General features: G+C 39.6%; 1 protein-coding gene across 20 annotated transcripts in view; it reads right to left on the bottom strand.

Moving 5' to 3' along the window:
- The window catches only part of DTNA (dystrobrevin alpha), a 370,761-nt gene that overhangs the window by 132,652 nt on the left and 225,077 nt on the right, over window positions 1-13,032 (bottom strand). For all 20 annotated transcript variants that reach the window (XM_077492634.1, XM_077492632.1, XM_077492641.1 and 17 more), the window contains exons 4-6: window positions 9,529-9,742; window positions 6,539-6,624; window positions 2,189-2,343 (exon numbers count right to left, since the gene is read on the bottom strand). In XM_077492634.1, coding sequence (XP_077348760.1) covers window positions 2,189-2,343; window positions 6,539-6,624; window positions 9,529-9,742 — 455 coding nt within the window. The remainder of the gene's footprint in view (window positions 1-2,188; window positions 2,344-6,538; window positions 6,625-9,528; window positions 9,743-13,032) is intronic.

Here is a 13,032-nt window from a genome sequence, read left to right as displayed (position 1 = left end):
TCTCTTTAGTCATTTTTATTTGTCAGTCTGCCTGTGCCAGTAACCAGGTTTTCCCACTACAATTGGATTATTGTTTTTTTGAAGAAATAATAAATATACATAAGTTACATTAAAGTACCGTGACCTGTATAAAAGGGCTTATTCTGCAGTTTCATGTCACAAGACCCTTTGGTAAAGAGGACACTGTAAAAAGTATAAATATATTCATGGAGACTTCTACATGCTGCCCAAGATTCACAAGCCAGGAACTCCAGGTAGACCCATTATAACAGGTATGAATACACTTACCGAACATGTTAAAGCCGTTAGTCATGAACACTACTAGTTTCCTGCAAGAAACCACTGATTTTCTGAACAAGCTTAACAATACACAATTACCACCAAAAACACTTCTAGTCTCTATGGATGTAGAATCTCTGTACAGTAACATCCTCCACAAGGATGGGTTGGCAGCATGTCACAGATTCTTATCATCCTCAACAAACCACAAATACACTGCTGAGGATGTTACACAGCTCATCAAACTCATTCTTACACATAACTACTTTACTTTCAACAATGACATCTATATCCAATTTATTGGTACTACTATGGGAAGTAAAATGGCACCCCAATATGCAAATTTATTTATGGCTGACCTGGAGGACAATTTCCTGAACAGCATACAACAAAAGCCATACAGATATTACCGCTATATTGATGAAATCTTCATGATATGGACTGAAGGTGAAGAAAACTATTTTTCTCATTGGTCAACACTTTTCACCCATCTATCAAACTAAAAAAGAATTATTCAAACACACGTTAACTTCTTAGACACTACAGTATACATCAGGGATGATAAGCTTCATGCGTCGATATACAGAAAACCGACTAACCGGTGCAGCTATCTTCATCATTCCAGTTTTCACCCCCAACACACTAAATGAGCCATCATACACAACCAGGCCATCAGATAGCACCGGATATGTTCAGACCCAGAAGACAGAGATAAACATCTCAGAACACTGTCAGACTCCTTCCATAAGAAAGGTTACAAAGACAAAACCATCAACAGCAGCATAAACACAACCTTGAAAACCAGAAGAGAAAATCTCCTCCAATACACAGAGAAAAAAAAGATAATCAAAGATTTACAACCCATTATAACAGAGGATGAAACTCTGAAAAAAATATTCCAACAACCCCCATTATTGGCTTTCAGACAACCACCCAACCTCAGACAAACTAATCAGCAGGAAACTTCACTCTGATTATAAAGTCACAAATAATGGAAGCAAACCCAGCAATAAAAAATGCTGCAAACTGTGCAACCAGATCAACCTATCCAAAAGTGTCACACACACAAATGGGACCTTCAATATCACAGGATCATACAGCTGCACCTCCAGTAATGCGGTGTACCTCATCCAATGCAACAGGTGTAGCAAAGGATCTTATGTTGGTGAAACAGGACAGAAGTTGCAAGTGAGGAAGAATTTGCACAGACATACCATCAAGGAACATAAGGAAGACAGTTTCTGCACACCTGTGGGACATCATTTCTCACAAACGGACCACACTATAAAAGACTTCAATGTTTTAGTTCTTAAAAGGGAATTTCAGAACAATCCAGGAAAGGAAAAAGTTTGAGCCAAGAATGATACTTCTTAAAAAAAAAAAAAAAAAAAAAAAAAAAAAAGATACTTCTTTTTGACACAAAAAACAATGGCCTAAATTTAGATATTGGTTTCCTCACCCATTATACTACAATTTTATGACCCCCTCTGTGTCTATCATCCCCCTCCAGTTTACAGCTTTCCCTCTGTCTTATCGAACCTGCTGATAGCTTTATTAGCATTGCCATACACATTGATTTGTATGTGTTTGTTTTTCTTTTTTCTTTCCCTCAGAGATTTTTTTTTTTTTTTGTTTTAACATTTTACCTTCTGCTAAAACATTTGTGAATCAGTACTGCTTGGACCTTGAAGAAGGGGACACACCCTGAAAGCTTGTCCATGAAAAATTATGTTAGTGCAAATAAAAAAAGTATCACGGACAGTACTCAATTTTATATGTAAAAGAAAATGTATGTGCACCAAAAGGCAATAGTGATCTTCCACTTACAGATATGCAAACTCCTCATCCATATTGTTCATCAATCTGCTTTCATTTTAAACTATAACAATGTTATTTAACTTTATTGTACCTGCTGTGAGAAACAAGATTTTGCAGATTGCTCCGTATAGCCAAATGAAGGACCTTCAAACACAGCAGTTGGCAGTTTGAGCACCTCCCTAAGAAACAGGTCATATTTTCCATAAACCATTACCCCACTTGACTCCGAGATCAAGGAGAAAATATCTGGAAGCAGATGAAACAGAACATAAATTACTTTGTATGCTAGGCATAATGTAAGATTAGTTATTAGAATGAATATCAGTAGGAGGTACCATTGCATCAGAAAATGACTACAATAAAACTAATTGGATAGAAGCAAAGTGAGAATAATTCTTTTATGTCACGGACTATCAACTTGTTGATAAACAATGAGAGTTGCCAGGGTCATATTTCTTCTTTCAGTCCCCATAGGGGCCTAGGCTAACTGTTCTATGCTGCTCCAAATCTACCCAGTCAACTGGCTAGCCAACAGTATTAGACACCATAGCTACACAAGGCATTTCAGGAGGAACTGGCCGACATTCAGACAGTGTGTACAGCTGCCTGTCTGACAGAAGCCAGTCTCACAACCGGCTTATTTTGAACAGTCTTGATGGAAAACCAGCATCAGACCAGAAGCCGATCAGCGCTTGTAGCCAATGGCCCATCAGAACATAACACAGCAGGGGACATAGTCGCACTAACATCGCTTATGCCAGGCGCACACAGGCTAAAAATGGTCGGTTCGGCAGGAACCGGATGATTTTCGGTACCTGTGTACAGCTCCCTGTCTAACAAACTGGTCTCAATGGCTTCTGTCGAATTAGCATGCTGGAAAACCAGCATCCGATCAGTAGTGGCAGTCGAATGACTCAAAGAAGGGACATACAGTAGGGCAAAAACGTATTTAGTCAGCCACCAATTGTGCAAGTTCTCCCACTTAAAAAGATGCAGCCTGTAATTCTCATCATAGGTATACCTCCACTATGAGAGGCAAAATGTGGAAACAAATCCAGACAATCACATTGTCTGATTTTTGAAAGAATTTATTTGCAAATTATGGTGCAAAATAAGTATTTGGTCAATATCAAAAGTTCATCTCAATACCTTTTTTATATATCCTTTGTTGGCAATGACAGAGGTCAAACGTTTTCTGTAAGTCTTCACAAGGTTGTCACACACTGTTGCTGGTATGTTGGCTTATTCCTCCATGCAGATCTCCTCTAGAGCAGTGATGTTTTGGGGCTGTCGCTGGGCATCACGGACTTTCAACTTCTTCCAAAGGTTTTCAATGTGGTTGAGATCTGGAGACTGGCTAGGCCACTCCAGGACCTTGAAATTCTTCTTACAAAGTCACTCCTACGTTGCCCAGGTGGTGTGTTTGGGATCATTGTCATGCTGAAAGCGACACCCACGTTTCATCCTCAATGCCCTTGCTGATGGGAGGAGGTTTGCACTCAAAATCTCATGATACATGGCCCCATTCATTCTTTCATGTACACGGATCAGTCGTCCTGTTCCCTTTGCAGAGAAACAGCCCCAAAGCATGATGTTGCCACCCCCATGCTTCACAGTAGGTATGGTGTTCTTTGGTTGCAACTCAGCATTCTCTCTCCTCCAAACACCTCCAAGTTGTGTTTTTACCAAACAGTTCTACTTTGGTTTCATCTGACCATATGCCATTCTCCCAATCCTCTTCTGGATCATCCAAATGCTCTCTAGCAAACCTCAGATGGGCCCGGACATGTACTAGCTTAAACAGCGGGACAAGTCTGGCACTTCAGGATCTGAGTCCCTGCCGGCCTACTGTGGTATTGATGGTAGCCTTTGTTACGTTGGTCCCAGCTCTCTGCAGGTCATTCACTAGGCCCCCCCTGTGTGGTTCTGGGATTATTGCTCACCGTTCTTGTGATAATTTTGACCCCACGGGGTGAGATCTTGCATGCATCATAAGATCGAGGGAGATTATCAGTGGTCTTTTATGTCTTCCATTTTCTAATTATTGCTCCCACAGTTGAGTTCTTCACACCAAGCTGCTTTCCTATTGCAGATTCAGTCTTCCCAGCCTGGTGCAAGTGTACAATTTTGTTTCTGGTGTCCTTCGACAGCTCTTTGGTCACCATAGTGGAGTTTGGAGTGTGACGGTTTGAGGTTGTGGACAGTTGTCTTTTATACTGATAAGTTCAAACAGGTGCCATTAATACAGGTAATGAGTGGAGGACAGAGGAGCCTCTTAAATAAGAAGATACAGATCTGTGAGAGACAGAAATCTTGCTTGTTTTTAGGTGACCAAATACTTATTTTACACCATAATTTGCAAATAAATTCTTTCAAAAATCAGACAATGTGATTGTCTGGATTTGTTTTCACATTGTGTCTCTCATAGTTGAGGTATACCTATGATGACAATTACAGGCCTCTCTCATCCTTTTAAGTGGGAGAACTTGCACAATTGGTGGCTGACTAAATACTTTTTTGCCCCAGTGTAAATCATCTCCATTTCATGCAGGAATTGAAACTTTTTTGAATTAGTGAAGCTGGCCATAGAGGCATTATATGTTATTTTTGATCAGCCAGGGGGTCTATCAAAAAAAAGAAAAAGAAAAAAACAGAACCCCCCATCCAGCTAAACAAAGTAGATGGAGGAATCCTCACTGCTATGCTATTGTATTCTGCCAGTAGGAATTCAACTGCTGTCAGAATACACTAATCAGTGCTGCAGCATTGAATGGAAATTTTCCAACATTCTCCTTTGAGAGAGACTCCTTGTTAGATTGAATTCTCTCGAGTGGGAATGGATGGATTGAAATTCAGCCAGTCCTTGCTGAACTATCTGCTTTTCAATTCATCTATGGCCAGCTTAGGTTGTACAAAGGCTGCTGACAAGAACACAGGCAGTGCTGGGCTTTCTAACTGAAAATCAATTAATGCTTTGCAAACACAATTACACTTCGAGATATTGGATGACTCTGCTGCTCCTGTCCTAAAAATGCTAGTTCCCTGGTGGTCATGATTACTAAAATGGTTTCAGTACTTTGTGAGTCACTAGTCTAGAACAAACATGAAGATGAAGGCTTTACTCTTCCAGTGCTTGCTCTGCGTCAGTGAAAGTACTGACGCCAGATGATCAGTAGGGCAGTCAGGTGCCGTATAGTGTATGCAGGAGCATGGACTTTTCATTGGTATAAATGTAGTGTACAGCATGCATCCCTGGGAGGACCAGGATCAGTTGGGGAGAATTCTCAAGAAGTGCAGTGCTGAGCAAGTCAGACAGTGAATATCCATATATATAGCTTGTCAGAGGTGATTAGGGAAGGTATCAGAGATCACCAAGTTTAAGTACCTACATCTTAAATAGGAGCATCAGTGGTTTTTGCCTTTCTTAACCCTCCATTCATATCTTGGCACCCCAGATCGGGCAAACTGGGGCAGCAAGATGTGAACGGAGCCTAAATAAAAATGTAGCTGATGACTTTTACTAAACACACATTCACCTGTCCTACAATCCAGTGATATGCTCACCCAAGCCGTCCCTTCTCTCCCTAGCTCTAGCGTTTTGACTGTGGGCGCCTGGAAGTTTGCGGCATCCCAGCCGAGTGTCCCCGCTGCATGCGCGAGTCGCTCTATGCCTCCTGAATAGTTTGGAAGTCTGTGTCCTGTGACCTGTCCCAGAAGAATGCGGGAGGGGGGAGGAGAACTTCTGCCTGGATGGCCTAAGCATAACTAGGTACCCCCCCCCCCCCCCCCCCAAAAAAAAACTGCATGCCAAGTGTGGCAGGGGAGGTGTACTTAAAGTGAAACTTCCCTTTTTGAGTGGAGCTCGTTTTTTTTTTTTTTTAGAACACTGTCCAGTAATGGAGACCTCACTTACAAAAAGATATTGATAATATAGAACAAGTCCATAGACGGCTAACACAAATGGTGAAAGGTATGGGGGATTAAACAATATGTAATATGTACAGTCTGGAGGAGAGAAGATAAAAAGATATGACTGGAACCTTTAAATACATGAAGGGGGTGAATAAGGTTCAGGAGGGCAGGTTTTTCAATAAGAAACCAAAACCAAGAACATGGGGACAGGACCTTTAATTAACTGGAGGAAAGTATTATTTTACTGAAAGCATAGTTAATGTTTGGAATAAACTTCCAGCAGAGAGAGGTAGTGAGACAATCAACAGTAAATGGCTTCAAACATACCATACTTGGGACAAACGCAGATATATACTCAGACACTAAAGTTAACAGAAAAAAACAAAGCAAACAAAAAAAACAAAAAAATGGGCAGACTTGGACTACTTGGCCTTTTTTATGCCATCACGTTTCTATTTTTCTAATGTATAATGACATCAATATTGTGTACAAAGTTTTCCCAAACTGCAATAACTAATGTTATACTCACATCTAAGCTTGTCCATTATTTTCCCTCCACACAGTGTGGACAAAGCCATTTTGACAGCGAAGACTGTTATTTTACCGTGTCCTTCTCTATGGATTACAAATCAATGGAACATTCAGTTATACTGATAAACAATTGTATTCATGGAAAATAGCAAAAATACAGTTTTGTATTGTTAATAAAGCATAATTTTCTATTTCTGCTAAATATACTGGACTACACATGCTGGTGATTTAAATGACTTCCTTATTGATATGCTGATCTTGAACCTTGGTAAGGCCCCTTTCACAATGGGGCGGTTTTCAGGCGCTACAGCGCTAAAAGTAGCGCCTGTGTTGTGCCTGAAAAAAACTGCCCCTTTCACTCCAGTGTGAAAGCCGGAGGGCTTTCACACTGGAGCAGTGCGCTAGCAGGATGGTGAAAAAAGTCCTGGTAGCCGCATCTTTGGAGTGGTGTATTCACTGCTCCTACCCATTGAAATCAATTGGGCAGCGCGGCTATACCGCCGGCAAATCGCCGCTGCAGCGACGCTTTGCGGGCGGTTTTAACCCTTTTTCGGGCGCTAGCGGGGGTTAAAACCGCCCCGCTAGCGGCCGCAGAGAGCCGCTTTACCGCCGACGCTCGCACCGCCCCAGTGTGAAAGGGGCCTAACTATGTTAGATAACATTAATTATAAAATTCACTATAACTGTTAGGCCACTTTCACACTGAGGCGCTTCTAAACTGCCAGTAAAAACACAGAGCGCTTTTGAAGAGCTTTTCAGGTGCTTTTGAAAAGCTTTCCATTCATTTCAATGGAGAGGGGAGTTTTTCACAGCCCTGCCAGCACACTGCCCCAGTGTGAAAGCATTAATTGATTTTAATGGAAATACGTTTTCGTGAGCTTTTTAGGCGCTGTTTTTAGCGTGAAAGCGCCTGGAAAGCTCCTCAGTGTGAAAGTGGTCTTATATATAAAAATTATTTTGGGTAGGACTTTTGTTTTTATAGAGTTATCAATTTGGAAGCCAATTCTACTTGTACATGGGTACACAGTTTCTTTATGGGGAGGACCAAAAGATCATTAATTACTATATTGCATTCATTTATCACTTTTTGAAAAATATTTTAGCATGACCAATATGGGGGAAGAGTCTCTGGTGATAATCCCACCTCTCAGGTTCAAGAGTATTTTGGGAAACAACTAAAAGAAAACACTGCCCTAGGATCCTATAGGTGTCATTTACATAACTAAGTTACACAAATTATTAAATAAATTAAATATTAAATTATCAATATATGTTTAATAATAAAAATATATTAAATAAGGTAAATAAATTACATAACCAAATCAACAGATTTGATCAAGTGCCTAGGCATTGGGTCATGTGACTGGGCACCATGGACCACCAGAGTAGTTTTTGTTTTGTTTTTGTTTTTTAGCATTTTCCAGGTTCTTTATTTACAATACAAAGGTAACCAACAGATTATATCAGCATCTGAACTGCGAAAGTGCAGTCCAACAGACTGAGTGCAGGAATAACTTAATACCTCAGATCACAGTGTACAAAAAGTGAATAATATTGCTATACTAGGTAATGTAAGACCAAAAAATGTAAACAAGTTGGATACCTGGGTTTTATAATATCATTGGGAAGAAAAAGGAGGGAAAGAAAGGAAAAGGACTAGGTAAGGATAGAAAAGGGGGAAAAAAATAATAATTTCAAAACAAAACAAATAAAGCATGTTGGCCTGGACAGAGTATTTCGTTTGACTGAGGGGTTCTATCTAGCAGAGATCTACCTTCATCTGAATATATAAACATATTTCATAAAAGCCACTTTTTTTTTTTATGTTTATGCTCGTTTAATGCTGAAAGCACTAGATCCTCCATTTTATAAATGTCCTTGACTTTTCTGAGCCACATCTGAATAGAGGGAGGGTCAGGATCTTTTCATCGCAATGCAATGCAATTTTTGGTTGCGTTAAGTAGATGGTGCAGTACCAACTTTCTACATGTTGTAAGAGTTGTAAGAATGTAAGAATGTCAGAGTAATGAAGCAGAAAGAAAGCTGGGTCCTCTGGAACCAGAAAGTCTGTAAACTGTTGTATAAGTCTGCATACTTACCTCCAGAAGGTCTCCAAACCCGGGCACACCAAAAATATGTGCAAAAAAGTGTCCCCTGTCCTCTCCCGCATATCCAGGAATAGTCCAGGAATAGTCCAAGGCTGCTGGGAAGAAGCGACTTAAGACTGATGGGGGATTATACCATCTGGTAAGAAACTTATAGTTGCATTCCAGAATGCGTGTGTACACGGAAGATTTAAGGGCAAGCTGGATGTTTGTTCTATCTTGATCAGGGGTGAATGTACATCCCAAGTCTGTTTCCCATTTAGTGAGGTAGGGCAAACTGAAGTCTTCGGGTGTGGCTGACAATAGGGAATACATAGTGGAGAGGGTACGGGGAAGAGCACTGCTCTCCATGCAATGAAACTCAAATGGAGGAGATGGAAAATGCCTGTACACTGCAGCGAATAGAGAAAGTGGTGAAGTTGAAGCACCTTCCAAAAATTTAAGGCGGATCGTCCATCCGGTTGCATCAGGGTCGAGATTGAGGGCCAACTGTCTGACGTGAGGAAATGTGACACTTGGAAGAAGTCAGCATCAAGCAGGTTTTGGAATGGGCCTCCACCAAGTTCTGAGGGGAAGTTGAAATTGCCTAAGACAGGGCACAAAGGCGATTTGATGGTGGAAATCGCCGGGTTTAGCATTTTGAAGGTTGACTGGGTGAAGGCTGAATTATTCACCTTAGGTCCATGGTGAGGAAGTTTATAACAGACTGCTCACAACAAACGTCACAGAATTCACAGTAAAACATAATGGTGTTCATGGTATAGAGACAGTATAGGCCACCATAACAACATGTACCTTCTATAAGCAAGCATGTTTGACAAGCTAATGTGTCCATTTATAAAAAACCCACAGATGCAATACAAACACTTGAAAACATACTTACGGATCATAAGCAGCCAACAGAAAATTTAACAACAGGCTGATGGACTGCTCCACGCTGATCTGGTGAGTGGTCGGCATTCTCTTATTGAGTTGGTAAAATATCGTCGATAACACAGCTTCCAACCGTGCCACATTCAGCTCCACGTTGGGATCAAGGTTGTTTAACGAGTTTTCCCGAAGGGCTTCTATAACGTTCCATATATCTACTAGGTGCACTGTGTGGAAACAGACACAGCAAGTTAGACAAGCAATAGTCCTTACATTCAACACTATAAGCTTTTGATTGGCTGCCATTATTTCTTGCCATTGTTATTACGCTAAGAAAAGGGCAAACAGTCTTACAATGCTAGCAATTACCACGACAGTAATATATTACTGCATGTAATTTCTACTCCAGAAGCCCGCACAGCTTGCTCTATAGAATTTACAGCATAAAATGTCTCATTATGTGGAAACTTCCCATTCTAGTAATAGCAGTTACCAGACTCCTGCAATTGTGCTAAGTCAGTAAGAGATTTGCACTTATGAGACCAGAACAGAATAAGGGCCAAATGACAGACAAATTCTAACCTCAATGAGAGCACTTAAAGTTTTATTAACAGCTCTGTCTAGTTGAAGAAAAATTGAAACATTCTTTGTACTGACACTGATGTGAAAGTGGAACTATGGGCAAAATAATACATATGTGATTCAGTCTGTACCTACCATTAAAGTGTAAAGCACAAAAGTTGGAAACAGGATCTTTGTTGCAGAAGAGACGTGCTATATCTCTTCTGCAATACCACAAACTTACCTGCCTATTCACAGAACATGGAAGTGCATTTGTTTTTGTAAATATAAACTGCTAAATACCTTCTCTCATCAGCAGTATATAGCAGTGTTATGACTGTTAAAGCTTATAAGAGGAACTGTCATTCTGCTCTGACTGTCCTATGCGGCTGCATGACTCATGACCCTCTGTCTGGACAGTGTTGATTGGCCCTGTGCCAATCACATGTACCCTACCAAAAAAACAAAAACTCTCTAGCAATACACACCAAACTGAGCATGTGCAGAGTGCCCCAAGGCTCTGTTCTATCAGGAAATCGATTGAGGACTGTGGAAGAAGGGGAGGAGCAAAGAAGACAGGAGTAAACAGTCTTTTTACACAATATGCAGGATTAACCCCTTAGGTTCCACAGTGAGTATAACAAGCATGCTTTACTGCATACACAGACTAATTTTACTGTTGTGGGTTGAGTAACACTTTAAAGGTACATTCTTGTGGCATGGTGTGCCTTGGTGCCGGGATGACTAAACTCCTGTGCTAGCGCATGTTCGAACGCCTGTAATGGTCACTTTTGCTGGATAGCTTGGTACACATGTAAATGTGGAGAAAGTATAAATAATAGAATGTGAAAAAAATAAATAATTCATATACTGAATACTCTCATTACAGGCAATTACCGCATACAGTTATGATAAAATCATATTTTTTTTTCTCCATAGCGGGCCTTCATTTTTATTTTAGACACACAAAAATAGTATACAAGCCCATATCATATATATATATATATATATATATATATATATATATATATATACATATATACACATACATATATACACACACACACACACACACACATTTATTTTTTATTTTTATTTTTTAACAAAACTGTTGGGGGCAGACAAGAAGTTGAAAATACAGGCATTGCGACATCTGCAATGCAAATCCCAGCATCTAACATAGTACATTGTGTGGACATATTAGCACAATAAACATCATAATAATAATAATACTAACATCTATAGCGTTGGTGTGTGATGTCAAGAAGAGATATTCCTAGATATACCCAAACTTTTTTTTAAATATTTTATTATATTGGGGTCCAAAACATTGCCATATTATATTATTATTTTTTTTAACAGGCAGTAGCACAAGGCTATCTGACTATTAATCCAAACACTGGAGAGACTATTCTCAGATGGCCATACAACACAAGTGGAAGACCTTTATGTGTAGGTTTGCTCTGCACAGCTACACAGCACAACACATCTATAATATACAGTATGAAAAGTGGGGTGTGTACTAAAACCAAAACTCACTACAAAAGGAAAATTAGAATGTGAGAAGCCGCCAGAATTAAGCAATGTAAATAAGAAGGTATGTGGCGCTAACTAAAATAAACAAAATATAGATGAATGATAATTAATAACACACTAACTATGAGCCACTGACAGGAATGTGCTGCAACAACAAGTCTGAAAGCACCAAGTGTAACAGATCTTCAGTATAGCATATGTGCTAATAATATAATAACAATATATAAATGCAACAAAGGTTCATAAAGTGCAAATCGATGTCACAGAGTGTAATAATAATGCTAATAAAATCCAATAATCTCATGAAGTGCAAATGGATAACAGATGTGATAAAGCTCTAATGACGTCCAATTAACTCATAAAGTGCATGTAAAATAAGGTAAAATGTCCAGAAGGTGCAATCAAACTTCAATGAGAAGGGAGAAAATCTCCATATAGCAGTTCATACATAGGAAAAGTGCATGTGCAATATAATCGATCGGTGTCCACTTCATCCAATAGCTATCACCATCCGAAGTGCGCCACTCCTTTCCCCCAGCCTCTCACCTCAAGTGAAGACCTCTACGGGTCAAATTGAGCTTACTTTCTGCTTCTACTTCTTATCAAAGCTCAATTTGACCCATAGGGGTCTTCATTTGAGGTGAGAGGCTGGGGGAAGTGGCACACTTCAGATGGTGATAGTTGATAGGTGATAGATCCAAGAGACACATCAGCAGTTTAGACATGCTTCCAAAGACATCTAAATTGTTAAAATGATTCACTGAGTGTGTTCAAAGTTAGAGATGCGATTCTAGATGGACTTTTGACCTACTGTATGCAATATCAGTCATAAATAAATTTGCTGTCAAACCAGCAAAAACATTAGGAATTGTACAGTACAGTTTTTCTCAAGTAAAGAAAAATAATTGTACCTACAAAAGCATATTGCAAGATTCTAACTGACTATTCTGTAGATTTCTGCAAAGTTCTGTTCCGATTAAAAATAAAATTTTATCGACATTTCAAACACAAATCTCTATGGGAGATAAAGTAAAGAGACAATATTTTTGTACAGATAATACTGAAGAACCTTGTTAAAACGGTATATTTCCTAATTGAGTCAAGTGTAGTATGCAGAAAACAAGAAGGAATTTATATTGTTCCCTTTTAATGCTCATTCTCTGAGCTTGCAGTGCAGACAATGTCAAATGTTGTAGCAATAAAACACAGGATGGAATAGTACATCAAGCTTTATTCTGGTTATGGAAATTAGTGGTTTCTTAGCAAAAAGTGATTTAGGCCTTATACATATGTCCATACAGGGGCTGTACAATGCTGAGACTGTGCAATGACATTCCTGGGATCTACTCCTGCCATCTACAGCTGCTCATTGAGATGTATTAGAAGAGGTGGGAGTATGTAGCAGGGCAGCAGGGTTGTA

This window comes from Lithobates pipiens, unplaced genomic scaffold, assembly GCF_037356315.1.
Source record: "Lithobates pipiens isolate NorthernLeopardFrog02 unplaced genomic scaffold, aLitPip1_a1.2 Scaffold_19, whole genome shotgun sequence".
NCBI classification, from domain to species: domain Eukaryota; kingdom Metazoa; phylum Chordata; class Amphibia; order Anura; family Ranidae; genus Lithobates; species Lithobates pipiens.
The sequence above is the reverse complement of the archived record's forward strand: the minus strand, read 5'-3'. Positions and strand labels throughout refer to the sequence as shown.